The sequence below is a fragment of the Elephantulus edwardii genome, unplaced genomic scaffold (genome assembly GCF_000299155.1).
Source record: "Elephantulus edwardii isolate Elephantulus edwardi_28Jun2011 unplaced genomic scaffold, EleEdw1.0 scaffold00027, whole genome shotgun sequence".
In the NCBI taxonomy this organism is placed as follows: Eukaryota; Metazoa; Chordata; class Mammalia; order Macroscelidea; family Macroscelididae; genus Elephantulus; species Elephantulus edwardii.
In genome coordinates this window covers 4,489,956-4,516,600 of record NW_006399777.1, presented here as the reverse complement: position 1 = coordinate 4,516,600, position 26,645 = coordinate 4,489,956, and the positions used below count along the sequence as shown (strand labels likewise).

The 26,645-nt window shown below is 43.7% G+C and overlaps 1 protein-coding gene across 1 annotated transcript in view; it reads left to right on the top strand.

Moving 5' to 3' along the window:
* Window positions 1–3,632: 3,632 nt before the first annotated feature.
* Window positions 3,633–26,645, top strand: part of SATB1 (SATB homeobox 1) — an 82,360-nt gene continuing 59,347 nt past the window's right edge. The window contains exons 1-4 of the mRNA XM_006883405.1: window positions 3,633–3,843; window positions 7,537–7,713; window positions 8,492–8,618; window positions 9,407–9,530. Coding sequence (XP_006883467.1) covers window positions 3,633–3,843; window positions 7,537–7,713; window positions 8,492–8,618; window positions 9,407–9,530 — 639 coding nt within the window. The remainder of the gene's footprint in view (window positions 3,844–7,536; window positions 7,714–8,491; window positions 8,619–9,406; window positions 9,531–26,645) is intronic.

Genomic DNA, 26,645 nt, shown 5'->3' with positions numbered 1-26,645 from the left:
CCCCCCCCCAGGCGCACGGCAGCCCCGCGCCCATGGGCAGGGAGAGGGGCCCCCAAAGTGGCCATCTGGTGCCTTTGCGGGTTTCTCGCGGCGCCCCTCTGCGCCCCGGCCTCGCCGCCCCCCGCTCGCCGCCCCGCTCGGGGGTGCGGGGCCGTGGGAAGAAAGTTGAGCGTTGTTGGCCGCAGTGGCGATTGTGGGGAGGGGCGGGGGCGCGCGGCGGCGGAGGCCGTGCTGGCCGTGCCCCCCTGCTTTCTGGGGGTGACTGGAGAAGAACACTGCAAGTGACAGGCAGAAGTGGACTTTCTGGCCTCGCACCGAGGACCCGAGGAGCAGGAGGCAGGGGTGAGGGTGGGGGGACGCGGGGGGGAAAGAGATCGCTCTTTGCCTTCTCCCTCCCCCTTTCTGGAGACGTTGTCCGCATCGATTTTTGTTTTTCTTTTTAAAGCGCCTCCTCAGTCACCACCTCGCTGGCCCGGCACCACCACCGCGCACAGCTCGTAACGGGTTTTGCTTTGTTTTTACGATCACCCCCCCCCCCCAACGAATCACTTGTCAGATCAATTTTATCTTCACCCTCCTCCCTCCCCTCCACTCTCTCCTCCTCCCCACCGAAAACCCCGGACTCCGAGGGCAGGCGTGTGAGCCACCTTGGATGTTGTTTTTCGGATGGTGATTTTTTTTTTTTTTGCATTATTTGTTTGTTTATTTGTATTTCCCACCCAGCCCCCCCTCCCCCTTCCCCCATGGCTCTGCTCCTGGACCCTCATTTCTGCCCTTCCCCCGCTTAGGGGGAGGGGGTGGGGAGAGAAAATAATACAATTTCAGGGGAAGTCGCCTTCAGGTCTGCTGCGATTTTTTTTTTTTTTTTAAATTTAAAAATATAATAAAAAAGGGACATAGAAAACATCAGTCTTGAACTCCTCTTCAAGAACCTGGGCTGCCAAGGAAAGAAATCTCCTTTGTTTTTGTTATTTATACGCTGTCAAGTTTTGAAGTGGTGAGTTTCAGGTCGGTTTTGCTAATTTCACTCTAAAACTGCAGTGTTTCTGTTCGTAGGCAGGACTTTGCCTCTTTGTCTCTTTAAAAGGTCACAGCGAAAGCTTGGCCTGGATCGCGCTGGCCATATGGAATGGATAAGGGCACAGGCTCTCAGACCTGCTTGCAGGGGACTGCCTGGCTGGGGGGTTCTCAGGGAGGCGGCTCAGGGGAAAGGATCCACCATTGCAAACAATTGGTTCCCCAAACCGGGATTTCAGGCTTTGCTTCCTGTTTTTTTTTTAAAGCAAATAATTGCTGTGCTCGAGTTGGGTGCTGCAATCTGTCATTTTCCTGTGTGGACTTAGTTTATGGACAAGAAGATGGGCTTTTGAGAAAGTGGTCCGCTTTCTGCGTGCCAGCCAGATGCTACACGAAAATGGGCTTCTACAAACAACTCAGGAAACTCCAGCCTGGCCTCTGTCGTGGCCATAGCTGCTCCTCTGCCAGGCCGCCAGGCAGGCCTGGTGGAGTTGCTCTTTACCAAAACAATCTGAGCTTTGGTGACCCTTAGCCTTGGGCATGGAGTTTAAATGAGTAAATTAGGTGTTTTATGTGCATGTAATTTTGCCTTGTAATGCAGAGCTTTCCTGGATGGTTAATAGTTGCTTGTAGGTGGATATTGGAAGAACAATTTTACATGGCCTGTCTATATGTTGGGATTGTCAATACAATAACTAAATTATCGTCTATAAATTCCTTGTGCTGTGCAGTTTCTGGTACTGTGGAGTCTTCCCACTCCTCGATGTGTTTTGTAGCATTAACTTTCCTGCTTTGGTCTACCTTCCCCAACCCCTCAAATTGCCCCAGGGGTGAGAATTTTCTTTTCAAATCATACGTTTTTAAAATTCAACTTTTGCTCTAGGGTAAAGCAGCCAATTTCAGAAAAAGCAGCTCTCTATTATAATCCACATGAAACATAAAGAGTGTTTTGAATAAGTTAATAATCATCACTCTCTAATTTTGGCTTTAGACTGCAGTTTAATATAATGGGAAAGAGTAATCTTGATAAAAAGTGGTTAAAAGAGGCACATTTATTGTTAATGAACCTCATAACCAAAAACAGATGGGACCTCGATCAACGGTAAACCTTTAGTTCTTTGCATGCCACCCTAGAGTATAGGGATAAATAGCTGTTATTTCCCAAACTTTATAGCCCTTCAATTGGATTTCTTAAAGCTGTGGTTGGGCTTCCAAATTCAGTGTCTTCCAAGTCACCATATTTCTCAGTTATATGGAACAGTGTAGTTCAGTCATTTATAACAGGGCAAGTGTTAGCAAAAAGGCCATTGCAGGGCAAGCCATCATGAAACAAATCCAAATAGCTTCTGTGTCATTTTTTTTTTTTTAAAGTACAAGAGATGTCAAATTACGGGACAGCTGGAACAGAGTGGCAATTGCTGTATTCTTTCTGGTTTGCCCAAAATAAGATCCCTTTAGCATTAGTAAACTTGATACTTCTAGTGCCAAGGGAGTGCATAATTCAACTCACCTGTTCTGACGAGTCTAGTTGGAAACTATTTTTTGAAATGAGCTTGGAATTCTAATAATTACCTTATTATGAACAACTTTTTTTTTTTATTTTAGCATAAAATTTTATATATAATTGGAAAAAGAAATTGAAGTTGACAGGGATGTTGCCCCCACAGCAGGATTTTTCAAAATAGGAGGTTGTGTTTTGCTGGATTTAACATAAGAGTGTGAATTTAGCACTTTAACCTCATATGTATGTATCACAAAGTATTTTAAAATATTTTGCAACTTAAATTGGGAACAGCATTTTATGACTAGTGGACACCTAAAATTTAACTCCAAAGCATCTGAGTTGTAATACCTTAGTGCCTGGGGTGTAGGAACTCCCCATTACCTCTTCCTGTTTGCCTGGAATAACCCAATCAGAGGTTGGACCCAAGGCTGGCTAGATCTTTAACAAGAAACAAAACTCTTGAAACTTTGATACCAGAAAACTTTGTGCAAATTAACCTGCCAAGAGAATGGGAGATTTTGGAAAGTAGTTACTCATTTGCTTTCTTCTTAAGAGGTGGTCTCTTTTTTAATCCCCTCAAACAATTGAAAGATAAATACGTAAGTGTATACATCAGGTTTAATTAATATTTTAGACTCTGGTAATCATACTATCTTTGATTAAAATGCTGCCATTCTGTAATGAGTTTTTCATTTTTAAAACTTGAACTAACGTAAATATAATTTTTCTTTTCCATTTTGCTATCCCAGCAGTATTTTTAAGAAAAAAGTTTCTTTCCCCACACTTGATTTGGTTCAAAGGTGACAAATTATCTCATATGTGGTGGTCCAGTTTCCACACATTATTCTGTTAGTTTGCATGGACATGGAAGGCTGCTATCTGGACATGTGGTAACATCTGCATTATAGCATGTCTGGTAAGCAGTTTTACCGGTATTATGTGTGTAGGGAGAGAAGACAGGGGTGAGATATTTACATGGGGGGGTGTGTGTGTGTGTCTCTGTACCTACACACACACACACATACACTCACACACACATACACATTCTCACCCAATTATAACATGTCTTCTTTTTAAATCCTGGCAGGTGATCTTTAGAGAGTAACTGAGTATGGATCATCTGAACGAGGTAACTCAGGGGAAAGACCATTCAGAAATGTCTAACAATGTGAGCGATCCGAAGGGCCCACCAGCCAAGATTGCCCGCCTGGAGCAGAACGGGAGCCCGCTTGGAAGAGGAAGGCTGGGTAGCACCGGGGCGAAGATGCAGGGGGTGCCTTTAAAGCACTCGGGCCATCTGATGAAAACCAATCTTAGGAAAGGTAAAGGAACCTGATGGACACCCCCCCCCCCAGCCTACCCCGGCCCCTTGTGTGGGAGTGCAGTAGCCGAATGTGTAGTGGTCATGTGGTTTTGTCATGGATTCTGCTCTGACACTGGCTACCTGCTTGTCTGCAGTCTCAGTCATGTTTTGAGTCTGTGGGTTCTGGGCTAGAGTGGAGCACCTTGGCTTACCATAAACTGGAATCATTGGACCTTGTGGATGGTAAGGCCTGAATGAGAGATGAAGGCAGGTCTTCAGCCAGGCCTCCATGGCCATGGCCTCGTGACTCAACAGTGGAGGCTGTATCTAGGTGGCTTACTCGAACCCTGGCAAAGAGGTGTTTTGGGCACCACCATAGCTTTTTGAGAACATTGCCCATTGTGAGGCTGTTTTGGAGATAAAGGCGATCGAGATCGTATATGATAAGATGTAAGAGTTATGTGATGTGGTTTATTTTCTGAAAAGCAGATTCATTATTTAGCAGCAAGAAGCCTGATGATTTGGTCTCGTGATTTGTGGAATAACTGAGTATTGTTGACCAAGGAGGGGCAGATTAGATGAGCTTGTGAGGGGAGGAGGTAATTTGAGACCTGCCTACCACTTTTATGCTGCATTGGTGAAGTTTAGCAACTTTGACTGTGTTGAGTGTGTGAACCAGTGTCTGTCCTGGCTTTAATAATAATGTGCATGCCTCATTATGGTCTGTATTTCCTTTCTGGATAATGTGTGTGCGATTCCTTACATTTGCTAGGCAAGGGATAAAAATGCCATCTTTTCGCAACCGAGAATATTAAGTAGATAAAAGTTAGAAGGCAGAGGAATTTCATTGTGTTTGATGCATAGCATTTATCATACAATCATTTATTTTTTTCCTTGGTTTGGCGAAAACAAAGAATATATTGATCCTGAAATGAACAGACACAGCAGTCCGTATTGTTAGATCTTTATCTATTAAAAATGGAAAAACAGCACTTCAGCAAATTCTTTGGCCTCTGCTCATGATTACCCTATTTATTGATTGTTTGCCAAGAATGTATGCATCTTAAGAAAGCCAGGGTAAGAGCATTAAAAATATAATTTATTACGGCTTTTCAAACAGAGTGCATTAATATTGTACGTGAGGCACTGGGGCTCTATAAAAAAGACTTTCTGAGGCCTGCAAACATATAAGTTCCATAAATTCCTAAATAGGAGATTTCAGCTGTCTCTGGTATTATGTGATATTTGCACAGCAAACTTTAATGCCAGGACAGTTTTAGACAAGGATTCTACAGACTTCAGTACTCCTTATGGTCGACGTGCTGTTTACACAGGCTCATAAACCTTCAGCAAAAGCTTCTAAGACTGCCTTCAGGTTTAAATCATGTGGTATTTTTAGCTTTCAGCAGTGACCAGGACGCTCCTCTTGTAATGCTGGGAGGTTATGAAGTTTGCTGGAGTTAGTAGTCTCTCCAGACTTCCAGCACAAATAATCGAGTAGTTCAGAGAAGCCCCCTACTCAGCCTCCCTCCCACGGACAGGAGGGCCACCAGGAGAGCAGTTCAATTTATAATCCGATGACACTATTGTCCCTTTATCAATAGACACCTTGATTATCTGCAGGGCCACCTCTAGGCTTGATCAGTAAAGCCTTAGATAAATCCAGCGTAGTTCCTGAGTTCAGAGAGCTTGCAGTTATTCCCAAAGTACAACATGCTTGTTCACCCCATAGAGGAGGAAAAATCAATGCATCTGTTTCTGTTCTACTCACCCAGCTCTTTTGAAGACATCAGGACAGGGGGAGGAGAAGCCAGAGTACAGTAATTTCACTTCCTGCTCAGAGGGTTGTGTGTTTTGGTTTTGGTTTTTGTTGTGTGTTTTTTTTTCTTTTCTTTTTTTTTTTCTTAAGAAGGCCTTCATGTTCGTAGTAACATTTTAAAAATGCAGTTCACTTGCTGCAGGTTTCTCTCTGCTCTCTCCAAATGACAAAACTACCGAAAAGCCTTTTTTGGGGGGTGTCCCCCAGCCCCCCACAGGCTTCTTCCTTTCCATGTCCGTGGCTTGTATTTGACAGGTGCTAGATGAAAATTGTGACTGAGCAGAGAAAACACGAAGAAAAAGGGGTCAAGTGTTTTTGTTTATTTGAGTAGGAGATTTTGCCAAAGTACCTTCAAGCCAAGGAAGAAATCAGCAGTTTGCATATTGCTGTTTTTTTTTTTTTGCTGTGGTCTCCCCAAGTCGTCTTCTGATCCCTGACGGGTTCTCTCTCTGGTATTAAACAGCTGAATGAATGACAGGAATATTGGCAAGCTCTGTAGCTCGTTTTTCGAGCTCAGCCTGTTGGGTACCTCAGAATGAGTTTGCAGGCTTTTCTAAGTAAACCTAAAGGGGTTTATTTGTCAGAGCTAGAATCTCTTGTGAACAGTTCAACTAAAGCTCTGGTGAAGATGCACATGTCGATGAATGTCGCTGTTTCATCGCCGGCTTTTGTTCCGCGAAAACAAGCAGCCAGAGAATTTTCAAAGGGCATCTCTGGTGTCAGGAGAAATCCAGATTTTAGCTCCGGTTGATGTGCACTCGACATCTTTGGAAGTTGGTAGAACGCTGAGAGTCTAGAGGGTAAAGCCTAGAGAGGCATTAATGCGGTAGGACTAATTGGGGATCCTGGGTGCCCTGTTAAAGTAACCCTTGTCATCATTTATGCTGAAGATACCCTCCTGGCAGTTTGCCACCGTATAACTTACATGCGTCTGCTTTTAACCCTTTTCTGTTTGTCACCGGGAGGCTGACGGTGCCCTGTGTAAGCACATCCAATGCCGTGGTTTTCCACAATTTCAGTTTTCCAGAAGCCTTTTTTCTGACAGTGGTGGGACCCATGCTGAAGAATTCTGTCTATTGAGTTATTACATTGGATTACAGTCACTTGAGAGCGAACACAGGAATCTATGCAGATGCTTTATCCTGATGTGTTCTGATAAGGCCAGCTTCCTTTTCTCCTTCCCTTCAAGCCCATTGACTCTGACAGACATTGGTTATCTTAAAGACATGTGGTTCCTGGGATCTCTTCAGTTAGGAAGATGGGATAGCCATAAAAATAAGTCCTCTCCGGCTGCCTTATGCACGTATTGAGATCTTCTATTATTAGCATCGGTTTGGTTAAGTTTTGCATTTCTTTTCTGGAACCACTCTGAGTAAATATCCGAAAGAGGAAGTGTGTGATGATAATTTTATAGTCAAAGGTAATGGACACACAGGACAGAAATAGGAAAAGTTTAATGTTAAACGAGATTGTGTGGGATCCACGAAGATGGCTTCCCCTGAAAGTAGCTAGAGTGGGGTGCATTTGCCTACCACCCACAGCACATGAGCCAAGCTGCCCTTAACACCTCTCTCATCAGTCAGCATTGTTAGAGGACTTGATCAAAAAGGTATTCTGCCTGGGAAGACACTCAAGCCGTTAAAGTTAGCAGTGTCCAAGTGCTCTTACGACCAGGCTCAATCTGTGTAAGTATTTCTCCTGCAACTTTACAAAGGGAAGATGTGTATGCCCTGATTCTGTGTGTGAGCCCCTATTTCCGTGCCCTGCCTGCCGGAGTGGCCCATTCGCTGTCGTGAAGGTAGATTTCTTTTCAAAGCTCAGGTTCCCTCCACCAGCCGCAGACTGCATTTCTGAAGAGTGCTGGTTTGCATCTCCCTCTCTCTTTTCTGCCAGGCACGATGCTCCCAGTCTTCTGCGTGGTGGAACATTACGAAAATGCCATTGAGTATGATTGCAAGGAGGAACACGCGGAGTTCGTGCTGGTGAGGAAAGATATGCTTTTCAACCAGCTGATAGAAATGGCGTTGCTGTCTCTGGGTTACTCGCACAGCTCTGCTGCTCAGGCCAAAGGTAAGTAACGCGTGTGTGGAGTCGGGGAAGTGACTTGCCTGTCTTTGTTTACCTTCCAGAGAAAGCACTGAATGTTGCTGTTTTTTTAAATTCAGAGCTGTGGAGCCTGCATTTCACGTCGGTGCCTTATAGACTGTGGCTTTAAAAAATTGGCTTAATTCGGTTTGGTTTAGTTAACACACATTTTACTCATGTGGAATGTCGAGGTAGGGTTTTTTTTTTTTAAATTACTTGAGCTGAATCATTAGTATGCTTATTGACCTTAATAATCTGCCCCACTGAGGCCCCACAAGGAAGTGGGGAGTGTATCTGAGCAGATGGACTGTTGAGTCAATTTGCATTTATGACTGAATATCTAGTTCTGTTTCTTTTATTCTGTTTCTGATGGTTTTATGGGCTGTAAAGTATTTTTCAGTGCCGATTCCCACTGCCATAGAGAATCTTATCTAAGTCGTAAAGCCATTCAGAACTGGTTTGCCTCTGTCTTCCTAGGAGTTCCCTGAAGTTCGGAACCTGTGGCCTGTGCATGGGTTTTATTCACCTTATTTTCAAAATAAGAAACAATCCAACAGTCATGTACATCACACAATGTGGAAAGCGAAACTGTGGGCATTTTCATTGACCTGCCTTTTAGAGGGGGCGTGGGGGAAGGGTGTCATTCACACAGAGGTAACTCTGTGGCTTATGATGGGAGCGTGGGAAAAACACCCAAATTTCTGTGAGATTATTTTCTGCAGGGTACAGTGTTGAATGCCATTTTTCTCTTTATCTGGACTAGGGCTAATCCAGGTTGGCAAGTGGAATCCAGTTCCGCTGTCTTACGTGACAGACGCACCTGACGCAACCGTGGCGGACATGCTCCAAGATGTGTACCACGTGGTCACGTTGAAAATTCAGCTGCACAGGTGAGTCAGGGCGGCCTTCCGGGCCCGGCCCGGCCCCCCCACCTGCTCTCAGCATCTCTGGCTAACCTGGAACAGTAGTGACCCTGACACTACTTGGAATCAGAACAGTGATTCCAAGTTGATTTTGTTAACTTCCTCCTCCGCCTGTTGTTTTCGGCTGTCTTCTCCTGTCTTCCGTGTCTCATTGTAAAGCCTCTCTTCCTTCCCCCCACCCCCAAATTTGTAGGCTCATGAAGGTTATCACAAGACGACACTATCTACATTCAGTCAATTAAATGATGCATTACAAGAAGGCATTTTACATAAAGTTTACTTAAGAGAAAAATATTTTTGCATATCATGAACAGTGCCATCTGTGTACATTTGTGAAAGAATGCCTTCCCCACCATTGCTGCAGTCTCTCTTTATTTAGATACATGTATATTTTTAACCTTTTAATTCATGTGAGCGGAGCGATGAAGGGAGATCGGTTTAATCCGCTCACGCTCTCCACGGTGGATCACGAGAAAACAGAACACCTTAAATCGTCTTCCCAAGCGCATCCGAGCAGGAAGGTAGAAGTAACATGGAAAAAATAGCCACTGCAGGCAGCTGATGTATAATTCATGCATCGATACAGCAGATGTGTTGTATAAAGTAATTAACTAATCGGAACAATCAGGAGACCGAGAGCAATCTCCAGATGCATCTGTTTGATGCGCAAAATGAAATCTGTCTGTCTTAAAGGAATGTTCTGCAGCGGGATGCAATCTTGTAATAATCCCCTTTCTAATCTGTGTCTCAAATAGTTGCCCCAAACTAGAAGACTTGCCTCCCGAGCAGTGGTCGCACACCACGGTGAGGAACGCGCTCAAGGACTTGCTGAAAGATATGAATCAGAGTTCACTGGCCAAGGAGTGCCCCCTCTCACAGGTACTCAGGCATAGCACGCAAGAAATGATAAAACACCACGGATGCTTGATGGGGCTGCTGCACAGTCCAAAGCAACTGGTATCTGAAGCAGGAATCTGCCAGAAATGCAAAGTGACTTGACCATGGTGACCTTTGAAAGCATGCTCGATTCATTCTGAACAGTGCCTTTGCATTTCTTTTCCCCCTTCCTTGGGGAGAAGAAAGAAGGACTGTTTATAGGAAAACCGTGCAGCAGAAGAGGACTCTAGCTGGGTTTTAGAGTCCTCTTCTGAGTGCCCTGAACATGGTTACCACCTTCTCCTGAGGACTTTGTTTTCCAAGAAGCCATAGAGGTGGAAACAGCTTCCCCTGAGATTTGATGTGTAGGAATGGCAGCCTGAGCTCTTAAGGTCTAAAGCTCTGCAGTGCCACATCTGAATAAAAGGGCATGCACATTTCTTGGATACTGTGTTACAAAAAAGTGCAGAGAAAATATTTTAGTGAAAAGAGTTAGACAAGTAACAGAAGTCTGTTACCTGTAATTAAAGGCTGACTGGTAACAATTTATTTGGGATTTGGAAGACAGTTAGGTGATACGGTTTTACTTTGTTTCCCTCTCCATGAAAGCTTCACTGTTTTCTGAAGTATATGTTAAACTATCAGGTATTTTTGAAGCAAGGTGCAGATTTATTATCGTACTTAATTTTTTATAATGGTATAAGGCAACCAAAACTCTAGTTACAAAGAGCTTCTGTTTCTAATTGAATAACCAAAGCATCATTTTGATAATATTCAACTATTTACAGATTTTTAAATACTGGGAGAGGAGAGTATGTGCTGACCAGCTCTGAATGTGTGGTCAGCAGGGATGTATGTCCCTCTCTGCTCAATACCATTTTGGGGTGCATTTCATGGTATAGCAGGTGTTGCTTTACTTAAGTTTGGAATGAATTTTTAAGTTGTGGGTTTGTTTTCTTTTAATGAGCGTTTAAAATGTAGCTTTGAGGATTAGTCTGCCGGCATTTTTAAGTTGTGCTGAATGACACCACTGTACCATTTCGGCATTTGCGATAAGGCCCCTTCCACAAACTGTATTTCCAAAAATGATGCTTCTGAAGATCCTGGCTACCTTTGAAAGGAAGCTGCTGGGCCAATTTAGTGCAAGCTCCATGGTGTGAAGTTTGTTACAATGTAGTCCAACAGCTTCACTTCGCTATTTGCTAGCAATTTTAGAACAATGCAAATAAATTAAGTTGAGGATTAAGAAGGGCTTTCTGTATTCTTCTAAGGTAAGTAGTGATAATCACAAGTAAACCATTTTCTATATTTTCACTAACATTTCAGTGACACGTCCAACTGGTTTCCTCGTTTTCCTCTTTTTGTAATAAAAGGAATGCGAAACTGTAATCATTGAATAAAGTAATTGAATTTAATGGAGTTAAATCAGTAGGATGATAGAAAGCAGAGTTACTTTTCTATCTGGGATTTGGGGTTCCAACATTTTGGGTTCCTAATAAGATGTTATTTGACTACTTTTGAAATGTTCTAGAAAGGAATGAGTGTATGTGCCCTCCCCCCAGTTGAAATGTATGAACAGTCGGCATAAGACTCTTGTAAATTTCCTTGTTACTAAGTGTCTCATTGATTTCTGAAAAGAAATTTAAGACTCAAGGCACTTACTGGGAACTGGGGAAAGCAGGTTCTCATATGAATATTTATTGTATAGACAATGAGAACTAATTGCTAAAGGACAGTGACATTTAGCCAGGAAACCCCCATCCGTGGAGCTTGGGAATATAATTGTGGATTTACTTAATGTTGTCATGGGAAATGAATTGAATACAGACAATTAGACTATTCAACAGAATGGTGGGATACAGTTAGAGACTTGGTTTTAGAGTCCTGCATTGCCGTTTTTTTTTCTGTGGAGAAGCCTCCAGAAGAAGCATGAGGTCACATGTGGCTTGGGACCCCACTGTGCTGTTGGTCAGGGATGGAACTGGGGGTAACTTCAACCTCAGTGATAGTCATGCTTTGTGGAAACAGTCTTTTGGGGGAAAACGAATACACCATTTATCAGTGGCAGCAATGAGATTAATTTTCTAGGGAAAGCGTCACCTCTTCACTCAATGCCAAGGTTGTGTTTCCACTATCCTCTCCACCTATTTCTTTCTGTAGGACGAATCCATGAATCTCATACTCAGCTCAGAATGTTTTAATTATGAACTATTTTCCATTTACTTTATTATTTTTTTTCCTTCCCCCTAAAGTTATTAGTTAAAGATGAGAAATGCAGACTCCCTAAGGCCTAAACCCAAAATATATGCCAAGCGTGACAAACTGCTCTTTCTTTCGCCTGGGGTTGGGATCTGATGATGAAGATGCCGTGACAAATGAGAATTGCCTCAGCTCTGTGCAGATCGGGGCCTACCGCTGGATAAGGCTCAGTGTCAAGGTTCCTTTACCTCCTCCATGGAGATGGGATTTCTTCACATGAGCGCTCTTAGCACGAAATTCAACATACATACTTTGCTGTAGGTGAAAGCTTTGTTTTGTTGACTGGGTAAGAGTGTTCTGCCTTGCTGGGTGTGATAAAATAGGGATTTATTGACCCTTTGAGTATTATATTTAGTGGAAAGTCCACGCCATGTGTGAGTAAATGCCCACACTGCTCATCGGGGGAGCCACCAGATATTAGCACGAGGGTGTTTGTCCGCTCATAACTTCCAAAACCCTCAGCCAGTCTCTCCACCACTTGCTAATAAACACATGTCCAGTTGAGTTTCCATTCTTGAAACGAGGAACAGCCTTCTCAGACTCCTCAATTGACAGAGGAAGGAGCCAGCATCTCTAGAAAGAAAAGTCAGAATCCTGATTTCTCACTGAGAAATGTTGTAGAGTCCTGGTTTTATTGCAGTGCTAAGTCTTATAGTTAAGTGTCGATTTTGAAATATGAATACTTTTTCTTTTTTTTTCCCCCTTGGGAGGGAGGGGAGGGGCCCAATAGTATTTTCTTGGATAATATTTGCAAGGTTTTCTGCAGCTGCAGAAATTTTCTAAAGTGAGCATGTGGTTTGATTTACAACTCATACCTTTATTTCTGATATTTACTTTCCTATCAAAAATCTGCCCAAATAGACCAACATGCATTTATTCTTTGTACCACATGTGTGTTTATTTTTGCAAACCATTCCAAGACATAAGAAATGCTTAGCTCATTATAGATTTGAGGTTGATTCTTTTGTTGTTATTTTTGCTTTTTTTAGTGGATGTGGTTAGATGAGCTGGATATTATATTCTAAGGAGAGAATACAGTCTGACTTGAGGACGAGAAAGTCTGTAGTGAAAACCTTGAGGATATGGACTTGGGAGATAAACTGAGAGTAGAAAAAAAGGAATATTTTGCTTTGCACTAAAACATTTAATTTTGATGTTGCATTTTCCCTGACATTTTAAAAATGGAATTTAAACATCAGATAAATAGTCATCGTGATTCAGGGATAAATTTATTTTGTTAAAAGTAACAGAAGTAAAACGTAAGTTAATACTTTAACCAGCTTATGTCTTCCTTTTGAAAAAGCTAAGGTAAAAATATACCTGGGAAGTGTCAAATCTGATATGTGGGATTTTTTTTTTAATTCTTTTTCTTTCTTTCTTTTTTTTTTTTTACAAATGTATGTATGCACAAACCTGCAGCAGCCATCATAGTTATAAAGCACTGATTCTGTCTTGTTTCCTTCCCCATGAAAGACAGAAATAACTCTGAGCCCAAATCCTCTGTCCAGTGAGTGGACATTGTCACTTTTCATTTCAGGTAGCAGAGTATATGACAAATAAAATGTAATTAAAAATCAATTTAAATATAAACTGTATATTTAGAAGTATGGATGAGAAGAAGGATTTTCTGGTTTTGTTTCCTTCCTGGCATTTGCATATCCAATGTGTTGTGTTAGGTACTAACTAAAAAACACAACAAACTACCCCCAACTTTGTACTTAACCATGCTTATTCTTAGAGACTTGAGTCATTTCTACAAACGTTTAGTAACTAAATGAATTAAATTCAGGTAGATTTTGGTCAGTTACCCACTTTGTATTATAAAGAATGCTGCAGAAACAATTATGAAAGTTCACAGATAACTTTTTAAACAATAGCCATATAATGTTAATTGCTTTCATAGAGTGTTTTTTTTGTGTGTTTTTTTTTTTATGTCTTGTACTGGAATGACCTGCTTGTTGAAATGTTGAGGAAGCATTAATTATTCCCTGAGGACATTAGTTAGCATCCGTGTCCGTATGTACGTATGTGATAGTCTTTTGGAAAAGCCAACCTGTGACCTTAATTCACATATTTATGTGTTGATCCATTCAAAATGATGGCTTAGAAGTCTACTCTCTGCTCAGCATCCTGTTTTCAACGTAATAATAAGGAGAACCCATCGTAATATTTCAAGTATTAGTAGTTACCTTTCATTTAGTACTTTTGACATACCAGAAGTGCTTCTTTCACCCTGAGTGATATGTGGTGGCTGGCTTTTTCTTCTCATTTCCAAATGAGACCTGTAAGAACAGAGTGGCTGTATGGATGTTGGTGGTTCCCCTAACTGGTGAAGGAGAAGAACAGAGATTCAAATCCAGAGCCTGCTTTTCTTGCTCATAGACAGATTAAAAGAGTGCCTTTCATAGATGAACTTGATGTCTTTTATAAAATGCTCTGGTTTCTCTGTTCTACATACAGTTTTCCAAATTGCATTAATTCTTACTGCTAGAATTCTTCTCTAATATGTATGGTTTGGTTTTGTTATTTGTACATTGGCTCAGCCTATCATTCAGGACATGAGAGGGTGATTTAGACCAGAGGACTTGCCTTCTGGGGTAATGTAGCCTTTGGGAGGATCCAGAAGGTTTAAAAGTCAGCCCTGTGCCCCTGACTTCTCTTTCCTCAGAACAGTCGGACCAGTGGGTCTCATCCCATCAGAGGTCAGTTGTGAGAACCCCAGGGTGTGCGGGGCTGATCCATGGGGATCAGGGCCTTTCCTGTATCGGCAGGGAAGAGTCTGCCTCAGTCATTGAACGGGCCTGTGATCCAGTGCCTGGAACTGGCAGTGCCATTGAAAGAAAGTTTTCCATTTGGGATATGTTTGTAGGATTTTTGTACTTGACCTTTCCCAGTAGAAAATGACATATCTTCTTGTTAAATATTTTGGGGGGAAGTGTCATGTGGGAATCTTTTTCTTTTTAAAATAAAGAACTTTTCCTACTTCTTAGCCCATTGACTGTGAATGTGCTATTATGGGTATCTGCTTTGCTAGGCACTGAAGCTCTTGATGTTAATCAGCTATTACTGACTTAGAACTTCCAGAAGTTATAATGATGGCAAGTGTTATAAAGGGAATTTGTACACCTGTCTTTTGTGGACAGTTGAACGAAATGCTAAACTTACAGCAGACCTTATTTTTCCTGCCTCTTTTTTGAGTCAGGAGTAACAGTAGCCTAACAAACAGTAAGGTATTTGCTGTATATTAATATCAAGTGTAGTTAATCCACAATAGAAGTGCCCACCCGATTTCCTTTTCTAATCTAATTAGAAGCAAAACAAAACACCCCCCCAATATTATCATGAAATCAAAGGGAGCCTGTGTGTAAGGAGCTGTGGTGCCATCCCAAAGGAAGGTGGTTCAAATCTACCCATGTTCCTTAGGGGAGGAATGGGCAGTCTCCTCCTGCATGACTGTGTTAGCCTCTAAAAACCCACTGGAGGGCCAGGGGTGCGGCAGCTCTGAGTCAAGGGCAAGCCTGAGAGAGATTGTAAGGTTCCTTCTGACCCACAGTGGCCCCTGTAGGAGACAGCAGAAACACCTGACTGACAGTGCTGCTTCCCAGGCCAGGCCGCAGTGTTTGTGGAAGCCACACCAGGGTCCCCCTCCCCCAGAGCAGCTGACGCATTCCAGCCTCCGCCTCACGGTTGGCGAGTTTTAACCGCTGCTCCACCCGGTTCCCTTTGCGTTTACCATGCAAGGTTCATTTTTAGCAGATTTAGATTCATACAGACTTTATAGTGATTAGATAGTCGCTCCCTGTCACCTCTCACATACATTAATCAGAAGGGCCAAACTTAATAAAGCATCCAACTTGAAATGGATTGATCCCAAATATTTTATAGCTGCTGTCTCTTCACAGTGATAGAACATGAAAGAGTTTAAGCCAGGCCAATTTAGAGAGTGCTTAACATCATGCAAGTGCTTCATTTTCACTTAATAGATTTTTACCTATGCTTTGTTTTAGATCTGAACAGGTCTCCTTCGACCTCAGAATCACTAATGCAGGGAAAATTACCACATCACGAGAGCGTTCCCCTCTTTTTTTCCTGATGCACAGAATAAAAAATACCACCCAGGCTTGAGACCAGACATCATGGCCTGGGAGCGAGCCTTGTAGATATTGCCTAATTGCTCCAGAGAAGTTCACTAAACCTTGTGACACGTACGGATTTTCTTACTAAAACACATTTGAAAGTGCTATGCTGAGTGTCCGTTTTTTGAAAAACTGTCTCCTCTTTTCAGTTCCTACTTACATTTCAGCTTGGCATGTACTTAGCTTTGCTTCCTAAACCTGCTTTGTTTCATTCATGCCCCAGACAAAACAGCTGGGACAGGCAGGTCCACACACCACGTTCTGCCCACCTTTCATCGGAAGCTGTTTGATTGTAACATGCTCTGAGCATCAAAAGCCGGAGAGAGCCCTGGCGGGACAGCCGGGCTGCGTCTTTAGCATCTCTGCCCCACAGCCTGTTGCAGTCCAGGCGAGGATGTGCCAGCTGTTGGGACGTTGAATTCTCGACTTTAACGTTATCTGTTCTGTTGACCATTTTAAGAATCGTTCTGTCTGGAATTGTATGTGCTTCAGTTTTAACTTTAACTCCTAATAAGTATGAAGTACCCCGGGATGTACACTCAAAGGGCGTCGTGAGATCTGGGGCCGTGTTGAGTTCCAATGTGTAGTAGCATCCTGGGGTGCAGGCGTTAGGTCATGGCAGGTCAGAAATCCCCTCTGGGGGGACGGGGGCCAGCCTCCTGTCCTGTCAGTCTCTCCTTGCTCTTACACTTGAGCTCTCTGCCTCATCCTCTTGTCCCTTCTGATTGTTGCTGTTATGATGTGCGGCGAGTCGACTGTGTGACTCCCGGCGACCCTATGCACCGTAGCTCTGCACTCTGCTCTATCCTAAGCCCCTCTCACCGCCTCCAGAACACCTGCTCCCGTCACTGCCATGCCTCTTGTTGGCGTCATTAGTACTTTTCCCACGGCAGCGTGAGTCTCTGTTTTGCTTACTCCGTTAAGAGTTAAGGATGTGAACCAGGTTTATATTGCAGGTGAAGCAGAGCTTTGAGTTGTAGTGGTTGGTGGTCACATTCAGATCCGGATAACTCGAGATCATGCATCATCGATGGGGACGACACATCTCGACCTTGTCCCATGTCACTGATATTTTCGCATGTCCTCTGAGGTGGTTCCCACAAGCTGGGTCCACACCAGAAACGAGTGTCCACTTTGAAGAGCTGTAGCAGTCATTTCCCACATACTCTTTTAAGTTGTAAGGGTCCTTGCCCACGTATTGTAGTTGTAAGGGTCCTTTCTTGTGTATTGTCAGTTGTAAGGGTCCTTGCCCACGTATTGGAAGTTGTAGCGGTCTTTTCCCCGCATATTATTGTCACCTCTGGCTTCTCTGAGAGGAAACAAAGCTAGTCTTTTGTCTTGACCAGCTCTGTCTTGTCTCTTCCTCGTTACGTGCCTTCGCTCCAGGGAGTGAAGCAGCAGCATGGCCCTGGAGCCGAGCGTAAGGAGGCTGGAGTGCAGCCGTCTGTGCAGCTCAGGAGTGTGGCTCCCGAGCCTCGGTTTCCTCGCCTTCAGAGTGAGGTGAGTGTACCGGTGACCCAGGGTTACAGTGAGAAGGAAATGAAGCAGGGCTTCTAGAAGCATTTGGAACCAGCAGGATGACAGTGTTGTTGTTCATTGCCATGGAGTCGAGTAGGACTCACAGCGATCCCGAGAACAACAGACCTGACCCCTGTCCTGTCCTGTGCTGTCCTCATCTTCTCCGATAGACCCGAACCCTGTCCTGTCCTGTCCTGTCCTGTCCTGTCTTCTCTTCATCATCTCGATACACATGAGGCCATTGCTGCAGTCACTGTGTCCCTCCATCTCATTGAGGGTCTTCCTCTCTTTCACTGACCCCTCACCTTTCCAAGTATGATGCCCCTTTTCTAAGGAACAGCCTCTCCTAACAGCAGGCCCCCTGCCCATGAGATGAAGCTGTGACATTCTTCCCTCTAAGGAGAACTAGCCCAGGGCCTGGTTTTAAAAGTTTCTCGCACACGTCAGGCTTAGCAGTTTAAAATTTGCTTGGATGCCAGGTGGTCTAAGATGACATTAGGCTACATGAACGTTTCTCATGCAGGCTATGGAAACAAGCTTCACTTTCATATATGGCAACAATAGAGGACTTTTCATTTGTGAAAACAATTAGAAGATGATATCCTAACTCATTCTCACCCTCAAGGGACACCTCTTAGCACCTCTCTTAAAACTGCTATGAAACCTCAGTTGTCTTACAAAATGCAAATGGGGGAGACTCAAGGTTTGACCTTTAGATAAACCTGTGTGAAGATAGGACACCTGAGACTAGACAGTATCAGAAGAGATAGCGATGCTTCATGAGTCAGGGACCTCTCCAGAGTGCTGAAAAGCAGCCATGCCAGTCTAGATACTAAGATTCACCTAATCCAGGCCAGTTTTGTAATTAACTTATCCTTTAGAGAGTTGGACAATGAGGATGACAGAAGAGTAGATGCCTTCAAGTTGTGGTGCTTGAGAAGAGTCTTGAACATACCATGGACTGTCAAGAAAACAAAGAGGTCTATCTTGTAGAGGGTGAAACCAAGTCTCTCCTTGGAGGCTAGCATTTTGAAGCTCCGTCTCACATACTTTGGAGACATGGCCAGGAGAGTCCGGTCCTTGGAGAAGGACATTATGCTTGGAAGGGTGGAAGGACAGCACAGGAGAGAGAGACCCCAGATAAGATGGGTTGATGCAGTAACTGGGGTGGTGAGGGTTGGTGTGTTGGAATTAGCGAGACTGGCTCAGGACAGGGAAGGGTTCAGAGCTGCTGTACAGAGAGGGTCGCTGTACATCGCAGGTGACTCGACAGCGCATAACAGCAACAACAATATGAGACCGTTGATGGTGTCCTTTCCATTAAATCTTGTCCCTCACCCAGTGCGCTGGCCTCCCTGTGCACACTCATCACGTGGCACTTTATGAGTTGCTCTGGTGTCCACTGGCATTGATGGTCCTCAAAAGACTGGAGTGTTTCATTCGTCGTCACAGTTGCTGACGTACAGTGGGATCTCAGCAGTATTTGTTGTACTGAAACCTCCTCATTGAATTTGCAGTCATAGTTATTTCGTGGACCGGTAGGCTGTGCTTACCGATGTGTTAGTGGTGGTAGCTTGTGGATCCTCTCTGCTGGCATGTCCCATGGAGGATGGGGCTGCCAGCCAAGGATGGCTGAGCGAGATCCGCTGGTGGCCCAATGGGAGAAAAGTAAGCAGTTTCCTGTGTGATTTACAGCCTCGGAAACCTTGCTGTGGGTTCAGCTCCAACTCAGTTCCAGCTTGATGACAGATAGTTTGAGATTCATTCATTGCTGTACTTCTCTCAGATATGTTATTCTTATCTGTACTTTATATTATCTCCATTATATTTACTCTAAAGGTTTATTTTACCTCATCACGGCCAAACGATAGCTGGATTTTCCAGGTGTTTTAAACTGTACTGTGTTTTTTGCAGGCATCGCAATGTTCTTCAATACACGCAGGAAGTGTACAATTTTATAAACAGAACAGTAGTTTTGAAGGTGAGGGAACCCAGATATCTAAAGAATACTGTCAAAGACCCAGTTACTCACCATGAAGCATAGACTGTAGTAACACATTTCTATCATAGTCTGTTAGTTGTTTTGCACCATCAAGTCAGGACCAACTCATAACTGATCCTTCAGCAAGTTTTCAGAGGCAGTAAGATCAGTCACACAGGAGTTGATTTCCCATCTTTATCCTGTGGAGCAGCTGGTGGATTCAAACTGTGTGCCTTTGGATCGACAGAGCATTTCCTTACCACTAGGCCACCAGAGCTCCCTCATACTTAGCCACATACTTGATTTTTTTTTTTTTCCTTCTTCCACAGCTGAGCATGTTTTGCAGCCTGGTCATTCATTTTCATCTTGTAGCATTTATATTACACTCGAAGCCTATATTTCGTTAATAAGCACTTCCTCTTGTCCCTTTGCTCCTCATATGTCAAAATAAATAGGGGAAAACCTCCGTCATGGAGTTGAAATGATTTGTAGGCAGAGATGTCAATGCTGCCAGATTAGAAATACTACTGGTCACTGTCACGCCACGCCAGCTAACTGTTCATTCCGCAGCCAGTGTCCTGGCCCCTTTCGAGTTTCTCAAGTCCACACTTGGCGGCAGAGACAGTGTGGAGGACAGTAACTATGTGCTTTCTAAAAGTCACAGGTTTAAAGGTCCAGAATCACCTGACTTGTGAGCAAGCTGTGGGTGTAGATAACATGTCAACCTGTCCAGGACTGGCCTTAGGGACGGGGATGTCCACCTTGTCACTGGTCTGCACAGTTTGCACTCACCTGCCCCAAGGGACCGTGCCACCTCTCTTAGTGCACAGCCAGTCAGGACACAGGACACCCCTGCCGGCCCTCTTCAACTCCTGATGAAACAATCCCTAGGAATGCCGTTGTCCTATACTTTGTAAAGGATTTGCGTAATACTGACAGGTAGAAATCAAGCCAGAGAATTTTTTTCTCTCTCTGAGGCCTCATCCAAAGAGGACACTCATTTGTGTTTGTCCAGTAGACATGAGACGTCTGGGCTAGTGGTTGGCAGTGAACTAATAAAACGCAGAACTCAAGATCTACCAAGGCTTGGATCAGATCTGAGTACATGCCATTGACCATGGCCCGTAGGGATACGCGTGATCTCTGAAATGAAAAGATGCTGCTGGCCCTTAATTAGGCAGGGCTTCCTTCCGCTTTCATGAAGCTTGCAAACAGGATTCTGAGGACCCTAGAAAGCTAAAAGCCAAGGTGGTTATTCTCTTTCTTTAGAGAGTGTGGGTTAAAACCTAATGTTTATCTAAAAAAACAATGCAAAGAGGAAGTAAGAAATCTGCAGAGAGTTACAGTCCAATTCTGTGATCAGCTCTTGGTAACGTGAATTGTTTCAACTACAGCTGTTGTTATTTTCACTCTGTGATTTAAAGGGTTTTTCCCCAAATCCCCTCTGTAGAACCTTTGGATCCTAAAAACAAGCTTGGCCTGCTCGCCTTCCTCTGCCTCGTTACAGATACTAGGAATTTTAATCTCTGGAGAGGAGGGGAGGTAGAGCCATGCAGCATCAGACAGTGAGCAGCCGGGAGCCCCCCAAGTGTTTGGATCAAAGGAGCCAAGATTTCAGAACTCTGAAAAACGGGGAGTTTTGTTATTCAATCAGATAAAAAGGATGTATTCCTATTTTTCCAGTGTATTTTTTTTCCCCTAATTCTGTTTGGATTGGTCTGATGCTTAATTTACTAATGATGAAGGTGACTTTAATAATCATAAATAAAATGCCAAAGGGCTTTATTTAACCTTCCAAAAAAGAGCGTTTGCATCGTTTACCCAGGATCTGCTTGTGCGGATGAGATGTATTACAAATGAATCCTTTTTCAGTGTTCAGGAAAGGCCATTGGGCCTCTGTACAAGAAGACGTAGACTTCTTCGACTCTAAACCTGTGGAAGGGAGTTGGTGATTATGTAACCCGATTCCCATGTGATTACAGGTGAACAAATGTAGGCTCCTATGCAGTTAATTTGAAGTATTACATGCCCTCAGAAGTAACACCTTTTAACAAATATTTTGTAATTTAAGGCTCTCACTAAGCTATTCAGTTGATTTGAATAAGAAGGTTTCCTCACAGTAAAAATAAATCTAGGTGAGCACTTCTACAAAAGGACAGAATAGAGCATTTGGTTAAAATGTATTATCTAGTCCTTTTGTAAAATTAATTGTATGAGAAAGTCAGGTGACCTATGGGCCAGTGTTTTCTTTAAAAATTATGAACTGGATGTTTAAGTAATTACATAAAAGTCTGTGTGCTTTGAAATGATCGCATTTCCATCTTTCGGAAATGCAGTAAGGAAATTAAACACAGGCGTGGGTGTGTTCTCGTTGGACTTGGGGTTGCGTTCCTCGGAAGCTCTGAGCTGAGGCTACTGTCTGTGCCCAGCCGGCCTGATGTGGAGTGCAAATGGCCTTTTCAGCCCCTGTGATCAAGGAGGAAGGCAGGAGCCCTAACTCTGACAGTTGGAGTTTAAGTAAAATTTAGATGTCGTTAGTCTTCTCCACAAATTGAGATTCTGAATGTGCCCCAGTTGTATCCCCCAAGAGAATAGCTTAGAAAGCAATTGTCAACCCAGTGGGAGAGATTTGGGGAACATACGCTAACAAATAGAATATTACACTTAGAAATTCTGCATTCACTTCTCGTAAATTGAAGCCCATTTTTGTACCTTCCCACCCCCAAATGACATATGGGGACTACCTGTTTATTTTCAGCAGATACCTACTGTGTTAGTATCTCATATGATGCCTTCTAGAGTTGGGTGTTCTCTTCTGTCTTTTGTTACTTTTCCTTCTTTTCAGTGTGAAATAAAAATGTGATATAGCCTTATGAATGCAAAGAAAGTCCCGTTTGCTGAGAATCTCTAAGTTATATTTGAATATAGAGTTGATTCAACTTGATCTAAAATTTTCAGTATAACTTTTGAGTTTTCCGGTTTTCCATACAAGGAAAAATTCAGGCCATAGGTACATAGTGCTGTAAAAAAAGTCCAGGCAGAACTAGAGAAGCGCATGGGGAATGGGGAGGGATTCGGGAGGGGATGAAGTTGTACTGTTCGAATGAGTAAAAGTGAGAAAGAATAGCGAGCCAGTAGTTTGACAGATTGTTCAGTAAATGCTCGTTTTATTGAGAATTATAAAGGTGCTTAATGCCTCTGTGTCATTAATACAATACATAAAAAGGTTACAGTCACAATTCATGTTCCAGTCCTGAAAATTAACTGTAATTCTTACTTCTGCTTCCCTCTTCATGGACTGAGATGTTAAAGGTTTTTCTCTATCTACCCTGCATGTACAGGCATTTATTTCAGGCAAACAATTGTTTTAGACTGTTTGCCAAAGACATTGGGAATGATATGCTTTCATTTGAAAAACACTCTTTCTTTCTTTCTTTCTTTCTTTCTTTCTTTCTTTCTTTCTTTCTTTCTTTCTTTCTTTCTTTCTTTCTTTCTTTCTTTCATCATCTATCTATCTATCTATCTATCTATCTATCTATCTATCTATCTATCTAATTATAAACAAAGAAGAACTGTGAAAGTAGCCTTCTAGAATTAAACATGTGCTGGGTTATTTCCCTTGCGGTCTCTGAGAGGATTCCAATTCAAAACATACATTCCTTGCTACAGAAAAAGATATCAGATTCCTTGGTTGAAATTAATTAGCATTCAGAAACCAGATAGCATGTTTTTGGGTATTCATGAGATCTCTGTTTGAAAAAAATGTTTTTAACTTGTAGAAATGTGTTGCAACACACAGATGGGAAGAAAAGGGGGGAAAAATCTCTTTAGCAAGCACTGTGTGTAAAAGGAATATTACATTTTGCACGTTCCTGATTGCTGTGTATAAACAGTTTTTGACATCTGTCTTTAGAGTTTTCGAGGAGAGGAAGACTTTGTTAAAAGAAGCATTTTTATACACCAGTCACCATTTCAGTCTTGCTTTACCTGTATTATGAAAGCAGATGGTCTGCATGTCTTTTGAATATTTATAACTATCAAAAACAATCTCTTGCTATTCACCCTTAGGCTTATGAGATGTCAGGACTGTTCTGGTTGAAAAAAAAAATCATCTTGGGTGTTTACAGAAAGAGGATTACATTAAGCTGAAATGACTATACATTTTCCAGTTTAATATTTATCTATCAGCTGTTTAATCGTATTTAGATAATTGTGTAAATAAGACGTTGCTAGCCCTTGCCCTCTCTGTTGATGGAGCTTGAAAGCTTTAAACCTGGGGACCCACCATTTTACAAATGGCCTGGCTGCCTCCTCCCACCTCCCTTAGACAATCAGCAAGTCCTCAGGAAGTTTTGATCATGATATCACAGTGCCATTAACAACAACAACAACAGCATCAAAAGAAAGAAGGGTGCATGCACACAGAACCCCCGTGGAGATCGTCTGAAATGCTGGAGAACTTCTGGCTTCCGTTCAGACTGTTGGGTTTATTAGAGTATGTTGTAATAGGTGAAGCTGAGCCGTTGCTTCAGTTACCCTTGAAAGATGGCGGCAGGGCACTCTGTTCTCTGAGCTGGGGGAGCTGGGAGGGGATTTTTGGAAAACTTTTGGTACAGTGGGGGTTAACTGTTTTTTGACTGGAAGCTGAGCAATCAGAGATAACAGATTTTGCTGTGGTTGGTTGATTTGGCAGAAAAGCCTGAACAGTTTTGGTTTAAATGATTGAATAACCTGATTAGCATTGTTTTGGGGTGGGGTTTTTTTTTTGGTGGTTGTTGTTATTAGAGGCACAACAAAGCAATGTTAAAAGGCAGTCAAATCACTACCTTTCCCCAGTTGAGGAACCTTTTTTTTTTTTAAAGAGATCTCACCTCTGCAGAAACCACTTCCTTTGACGGCTTAGAAAGCTGACCAGTTGGAAAGACTCAACTCCGTTCTGTATCTCGACTGTGATAGAGACATATGTACCTGCAGCATACATGGGTTTTCGGTCCGGAGTCTGAAAGGATAACATATTTTGAAAATTATGTGACCTCAAGCAATTCCTTGTCGGTTTCTTGGGGTGGGTTTTTTTTTGTGTGTCAATTTTACATGAAATTGCAGGGCTGTGTGTAGCACGAAGGCTCAGAAGGTTGCAGCCATGTCTAAGGCAGGCTGTAGAAAAATTCCACCCTTACCTTTTCCCAATTAGAAAGGTTATAAATAATGTATTTGGCTGAAAAGGAAGCTCAGCCTGTGGCAGATGGTAGCCTTCTAGAGCACCAAGGGTTCCGTGAACATGGCAGCCTTTCAGATCGGAACTTCAGCAGACTCCCAGAAAGAGCCTCGCTTCTCGCGGGGAGCAGACATGTGCTTTATGGGGTCTCAGGAAAGCTTACAACTCGGCTCCTCGGATGTGAATGCCGCGTCACACCAAGGAGAGGGGACTCGCAGCCAATTTCTGCCGCCTTTGCATCCGGTCTCGCAACACGAGAAGCTGTGGCCTTGCTCTCGACCGGGGTTCCCTCCAGCATCTGAACTCGGGGGGCGGCAGCCGCCTGGGTCTCATCGTTTACGTCTTACCCTCACTGGCCACTGAACAGCAGCACAGGCAGTGCCCTTCTTGAAGGGATTTGAAGAGCTCGTATAAATAGACACAGAACTGGAATGACATAACTGCCAAGCTCCGCCACTTCCGAGACATCTGTGTGGATGTATTTGGAAAAACCTGGGAAGGGATGTCTTGCAAATTAATGAACAAAGGTTCTTGAAGGGAGGATTCCTATTGTGACAGTTAAAAGTGACAGCTTTTCAAGCTTCAGGTGACCAGCTGTGCAGGCCTTTGACCTTTGAGGGTTAAAAAGAAGACAAGTTTTTGGTTTTTCTTTTTCTAGGATGTGGAATAATGGCGTGGTCGGTGAGCTGCATCCCTGCCCCGTCGTGGGCTGGGCTGTGTTGAGACAGAACCAGGGGCTCATTGTCCGTAAGGGCATGATGCGGGTGGTCCTGTGCTGTGAGGAGGATGCTCCCTGGAGGGGGCGCTGCATGCAGGATGCTGTCAGCGTGTCAGTGGGGTGCCCCGCACAGCCTGAGATTGCACGTGCCTGTCGGTTCAAGCCCACCACAGGCTCCACAGAGGAGCGGTGGACAGTGTCCAGCCTTTGCAGCCACAGCCTCAGAAACCCAGGGAGGGCACTGTGCGTGAGAATGGGCCCTGTGGGAGTGAGTTTGAAACGAGTGCTGTATGTTTGCTTGAGTGTGAGTGTGTGTGTGTGTGTGTGTGTGTGTGCGCGCGCGCGCGCACGCAGGTAAGAAGTCTGCAGTCAGTAGAACAGTGGTGTGTCCAGGGAAGCCATGGGGCCGTCCTGTTAGAAATGTCCACCTGTTCATTGTGCTGAAATCAGCTGTCTACAGTACAAGGGTTCTTTCCTGTTTACCCTCCACGCCGAAGTAAAAAGGCCACTGAGACATAAAATGGTAGCAGAACCAAAGTAAGGGAAAAAAATACTTGCATATGTGGACAGCGTGTTGACAGGCATCCTGTGTGGGGTGCTTCTGGCCCTGCTCTTTCGCTGGAGGGCTCTGGTGACACATTCTATAGGGAGTTGGGGTACCAACTTGAAGGGGGCACCTCACTGTTCGAAACCACCAGTGGCTCCAAAGGAGAGAGGAGGACCATCTCATCTCGTGTGATTTACAGCCTCCGAAAACCCACGGGAGGGTTGGCTTCCAGGTGCTTCCTGCTCAGCAGCTGATCAACCTAGTCTGTAGGGAGTCAGGCAGCTAACGCAAGTTCTGTTCTCTCTGGTGGTTCAAATCCACCGGATGCTCTGAAGGGAGAAGGTGAGCAGTCTCTGCCCCTGTAATTTACAGCCTGGGAGCCCACCGTACAGTGAGCTGGGGGTCCTTTCAACTCCACAGCAGAGCTGAGCTGTGCAACGAGGGCCTGGTGTTCATTGTGCTGGGCTTCTAACTGAAAGGTCGTCAGTTTGTGTCTGGCTGACGCCATGTGGGTGTAAGACGGGCAGCCACTTCCCACACAGATGTACAGCCTCAGAGCCCCCGTGGAGGGTCACTTTGACTTGGACTCGACTTGGACTTGACTCCATGGCAGCGGTTTGCTTTGGCTTTATGTGCAAGTAAGCGCTGCCTGCGAGATGTTGGGTAGTCAGGAAAGGCTGGGCAGGATAACCTGACATTATCCTGAAGGACGAGCCGCTGTGAGGGTCCGTAGGACACGGCAGG